Source organism: Pinus tabuliformis, chromosome X (assembly GCF_031772625.1).
Source record: "Pinus tabuliformis cultivar Carrire ecotype Pingquan chromosome X, CPIR1, whole genome shotgun sequence".
In the NCBI taxonomy this organism is placed as follows: Eukaryota; Viridiplantae; Streptophyta; class Pinopsida; order Pinales; family Pinaceae; genus Pinus; species Pinus tabuliformis.
In genome coordinates, this window is record NC_142308.1 from 171,086,245 (window position 1) to 171,092,205 (window position 5,961).

The 5,961-nt window shown below is 35.7% G+C and overlaps 1 protein-coding gene across 1 annotated transcript; it reads right to left on the reverse strand.

Moving 5' to 3' along the window:
• Positions 1 to 431: 431 nt before the first annotated feature.
• LOC149139006 (putative long-chain-alcohol O-fatty-acyltransferase 5) lies at positions 432 to 1,532 on the reverse strand. Its single transcript, XM_089450554.1, has one exon. The coding sequence runs from the start codon at positions 1,530 to 1,532 to the stop codon at positions 432 to 434; it is 1,101 nt and encodes a 366-aa protein (XP_089306680.1).
• Positions 1,533 to 5,961: the final 4,429 nt, after the last annotated feature.

A 5,961-nucleotide genomic window follows, 5' to 3' on the forward strand; every position in this document is an offset into this window, starting at 1 on the left:
AAATTAGACACAAATGGTTATATCAAAGGGTTATTTCAGAAGAAAAAAAATTGAATGCCAAAAAAGTCCCACAGTTAATACGATCCAAAACGTTCGTGTTTTTTTCATAGATATCAAATTAGACACAAATGGTTATATCAAAGGGTTATTTCAGAAGAAAAAAAATTGAATGCCAAAAAAGTCTTAATAAATTAATAGACTGTTAGAAATTTTTATTGTTTTGTTGGAATAAGGTGATAAAACTTTTCATGAGTGGTTGATTTTCACGGATTAAAATGGGTTTTTAGAATGAATAAATAACTTTAGTATCCTCAAACTAAAATTATAAAAATTACAAAACTCAAACTCATTTCAAGAAATTCTACCACATTATTGCGTAAGAAATTTGAAAAATATGTCATCTTATTATACAACAAACTTTATGAACAATGTTAATTTTGCACAGTCGCTGGAAATAAGAAGCTTGTCAGAAACTCATACTCGGCGATGGCCTTTATATCTGTGCCACATCTGGTGATAGGTGGGATGAAAAACCAGAATCCTGCACTGTATAGAAAAATCAAAGTCAGAGGAATGCTAATGAATTTTGGCAACGTGATGTAACGAGACAAGCCTCTTCTCAAACCAACTCCGATGGCTGTGCACACACCATTGAAGATAAAGAAAACTGTAACCTCCCACGTGGGTCTTGTCTCGGTGACATAAAAGAAGAGGAGTTCATGCATCAACCCAGAAACTAAAAATGTCAACCATATTGCAACTGCTCGTGCCCAGAAAGGAGGCTCCTCTGGATTAGCTTCTATTTGCTGGTTTCCTGCATTTTTCTTCTGTAATCTTTTGTGGGTATTCCAGCAGATGTTCAGGATTGGATAATACACAGATGGGCGAAGAGTTTTGGTTACAGTGAGGTTCCATCTTTTTCCCCATAAGTCTTCCAGGGAGCTGGACAGGTAGGGTTTGTTGAAATGGGGTTCTATTTCTACTCCCAAACAAACATTTGCAAGAGCTGACAGGCTTCCAAGAAAGACATCAATAAACAAGCAGAGATGCACACCATAGAGTACAGGTATCACCATTTGGGGAATCTGAGTCCTGAATGAATAGATGAATAGGATTATTACTAACAGGCATCCTTCTGCTGTCACTTTGATCAAAGTTGTCAATTTTGAAGACTTTGTATCAAAATTGCCCTTTGAATTGAGTTGGCGCACCTGGATTGGAAAAACAGCCACAACCATAAAATGAAAGAGATTCGATCTTGCCCGTGGAGTTACTAGAGGACCCACCTCAAAGCACAGCATTAGCAGCTTGAAAGAGCCGAGCCAGACGAATGCAAATGTAATGATTGCTCTCATGTGGGGGCTAGAAAACTGCCATGGCAAAGCTGTGTACATGGCAATAACAGGAAGCACTGCAAGAAGCCGATGGAATCCCTTGGGAAGCCTTGAGATAGCATAAAAGGAATATGTTATCCCACATAAGATATTCAACAGAATGGTCATGCTGTTCCAGCCATCTAGTTCCAGCTCCATCTCGTGTATTCTGCAACGCAACGCTCACAATATTAGTTTTCTCTTCAGGATGGAAAAAAGAGCATGGCCAAGCTTGTATTATATAGCGGACAAGTGCCCTGACATATAAAATATATATAAATAGCTTGTTTTGTAGTCTGGATATTAGGCTTTTGGGTTTTGGTATATTTTTTTACTTAGAGGTTGAGGTTGAGATATAATTGTTGTGTTTTTTATTTAGCACTATGAAAAATTATCAAAAGCTTTTGCGCAGATTATGTATATTAGTAATATAGCTGTGTTTATTTTGTAATAGAATTTTTAGATTTTTAATTTAATTATCAATAATTATTAGGTGGATGGTAAGGATTTAGCCTCCATGAAATATTATTAATAGTATTCATAAATCTCAATGCGGATGGACAATGGGCTACCACCAAGGAGATGTGCATTAATGAAGGGGGTGGTGTGGCCAGCCCCTTACATGCATAAGTATGCAATCCATTTATAGCTTATTAAATATGAGCTAAGAAAATTCATTTCTAGGTGTATGGTTGAGCACTGTGGCTAGGTCTCAGTACATGTGTACAGGGAAAAAACCGGAGCCCCCACTGCAAGAGGAGACACATAAGGTAATTTACATTGTAGCTAAGTCAAAATTGGGGTGAATTTTCCTCTGTCTCCTTCTGGTATGGTATCGGAGAACTGGTCGGTGGTCACATAGTAATTTTGTTGATGTTTTCCATTACACCAAAACCCACATGCATTAGTAAACTTCCAAACCATTATCATTACCTTTTTGAAATGGTCCCAGGGTGGATCCGAGAGTGGCAGTTAGTCCACATGATCGATTCCCAATGAAGTCAGTGTGAAAATCCAACACCCCACCTCAAACGCAAATTGGGGAATCGAACCTAGGCCAAGGCTCTAATACCATGCTGAGGTTTTCCATTACACAAAACCCTGCAGACATTAGTAAACTTCCAACCATTATCATTACCTTTTTTAAGTGGTCCCAGGGTCGGTCTCAATGTGGCAGTTAGTCCACGTGATCAATTCCCAACGAGGTGAGTGTGAAAATCCAACAAATTTCAGTTTGTGTCGGAATGATTCAAGGTGCAAGGCAGTGGAATTCAGGGGATCTATAGTGGGCAAGGAGAGTTTTTAGTGTGCCACTTCATCTATTTGCAATCCTAAGTGTTTCAGAGACCACCCTGAGAAGGGGAATTATGTTTCCTCTCATTTTCTTTGTTAATTTGTATGGTCTGGAATTGACAGGCTTTAGTTGTTTGGTTATTATTACCCTAGTTCCTTGTGTTGGTGGGTGTTGGATGTCCCTTCCTTTTCTTATGTCCACTAGCTCTAGTGCTCCCACGATCACTATGTTAAGGGTAATTCTGTTGAATATCATTTACTTCGTCAATTTGTATGGTATGTATTGAAGTCTCCATTTTGTTGTGCATCACTTATTTGGTTATGTGTGAGTGCTCTCGTGATTGCATGCTATATTTATTTTGTTGGTTCAACTTGATCTTCTTTTTCTTCCATCCCCTTCCCACTATCTATATTTGTAAGGAATCTGGTTAAGTAACCCCCCCTGCATAATATGTTGAGGGTGTGTATTCACAGTTGCAAGGGAAAGGGTGGTTGAGGCTCCCAGGGAAGGAACAATGCCCATATCAAGCACAAGAGGTTCCTGACACATTTTATTTTGTACCCCCCTTTAAACCCGCAACAAGATCCACAATCTTGATTCTCTAGTTGTTATGGACTACCCAACTTTTTCAGACTAACAGATTTTGGAAGAGGTTTCTCACTTGGTTCCCAACCCTAGCCACACCAAGGGAAGAAGGAAACAAATTCTCAATTCCATATCTTTGTAATGGTAGATGAAGACTTTTCTAGGTAGGGTTCTAAAAGGAAAACAGGAGGAGAGATACAACATCTTTGATTCCTTGGAAGATATTAAATGGGCCTAGCGAAATCAACGCTTCTACTTGGAAAGACTGGATGCAAATCTTGCTCATTTCAAAAGTCATCTACATTGTGAATCTGACCCCCTTCTCCTCCAGGATCCAACACCAAAATTCCAACACCTATTACATATTCTTACTCATGAATGGCTAGCATATTTAGTGGAATTTTTTGAATTGCAATAGTTAGAATTGTTTTGATTTATATCGTAATTTTTTGGACTAATTTTTTTATTATGTAGGTGGTTAAAAATATCTCGGTAAATGGAAACCACCTACCGAAGATAATAGTTATCACTGCTTGGATGGCGTATTTTGCTTTGATAATATTTTGAGTCAATAAAGTATTATACATACACACACACACACATCTATATTAAGATTAGAGATTTATCTCCAAGATAATTATGTTATTTTTGTCTTTTAATTAAATTGATTAATTAAAAAAATTTCATATGAAGACAAGAAGAAGTGTGATATGAAATGAGTTATAAAGTTATAGTTTAGTTAACTTTTATGATTTTTTAAATTTTATCAATGTTTGATGCTTATCATGGATAGATAAAATTTTAAGGATGGAATTTTATACTAGTCCCTAATATGTAAATTGTATTCTTGTAAAAGAATTCAAATGACAAATTTTAAGGTAAAAACAATTATAATACAAAATTTGGGCTAATCAATTTTTAAAAATATGGAAATTGACAACTATTTTTTTTTAATAAGAAACATGGAAAATTAGTCCATAGCTAATACTAGTCCCTAAATATCGGTGTCGTGGTGCTAGTTTTAAAAAATATCTGTTGGATTTCAAGCAAAATTGGCTAAACAATATGTGTGGAAACTCTAAAAGGTAGAACAGTTAGACTACAGGTACAAGTACATAAATACTCAAACATGCAACAAGTGGAGATTACATTTTCAATTCGTTTAGTTTGATTGGTGGAGGCTTTTGACTTTTTTTGACATATTTTCAAATTGAATTTTGTTATGGGAAGGATTTTTTTGAAATGTTCCAATGCTAACTGTATGAAGTGGCTACACAAATTTACATCCATGCAAAAGGTCATGACTTGATAAATTTTGTTTCCATGCAATACATCTCATGAAAAAATTATTCCACCATTATGATATGTCATACCAAAATTTTAGATACATAAAAGGAACACATAATACAAAGTTTCATGGTGCACATGAGACAAAAACCTTGTTGAATCAACATGCCCCACTTAACTCTAAAAAAGTTCTTATGAAACTAAATCTCTTTTAGTAGTTTATTTTTCTGGGTTCTAGGTTAGACCTACGTTACCAGAAATGGGATGGTGGTAGCGGTTCTTGGCAAAAACCTCTCCAGAAATGAGATGATACGAGAAACCTCGTCTTACATTTCCATTCTCGTTTTCATTTGTCAAAAACTTGTTTCTTACAAAACGGGTCATTTATCATAGCGTTTCATGCAAAAAAAATTCCTCTGTTTTCCCTGGAACATTTTCATTTTGCCTGTGATTCTCCTCAATTTGTAAATTTCTATTTTCAACTCATGTTAACTCCCGTTCCAAAAATGTTACTTTCCTCATGTTAACTCCCGTTCCAAAAATGTTACTTTCCTTTTCGACCTATGCATGCAAATTAGTTGAATTTTCTAGTTATGCATTCGTTCATGCAAACTAGTGGTTGTGAGTATACGACTACATGTTAGGAAAGGTTTGAGGAAGATATAAGTGGAAAAGGGGAGCAGAATCATCATTCAATAGACACAACCCAGATCAGATCAAATTCGAACCTCTAGCCATTAGGCATTGATGAAATTCTTCACTACATTGAGAGTGTGCTTAAATAATAGGAAAACTAAGGGACTACAGAGGAATTCCCGAAAGATAACATTCTTACTCAAATTCTATCCTTACGAATGAAATTTTATCTATGAACTTTGATTGAGATGGAGCTATTGGATATGTAATAACAACATACAATTAAACCTTGATACAATAATCAAAATCTACCGAGGCCATTAGCTTATTATCATATAGCAATTTAATCAACAGTTGCTTATTTTGATCATTCTTTTTACCTTTAAACCTAGTTTATTTTATTCATGTTCATTGGGGTTTTTTTCTTTTCTCTATTCACTTGTGTATAAGGTTGGTTACCAACAGAGATCCTTTATCACCAATAAGTTTCCTCGAGAGTGTAGGCAGCGAATATAAAGAAGGAACTTCAGTAGTCTGTCGATCTACACAATTTACATGGGTGGGAACAGTAGAGCGTTGTGGTAGTCTTGCCTCAGTGCTTCACTCTCTCAATGCCAAAGCAAGGTATTTTGGAAGTTATGAACAAATCTATGACTCATTTTTATGCCTTCAAAATGATCTTGGGAAATTTTCTTGTATAGCTTCATATTTCTTTAATTCATCCCAAAATAGATGAGATGAACAAATATCAATTCATATTCTCTATTTCAAAGAGTTTATAATGAG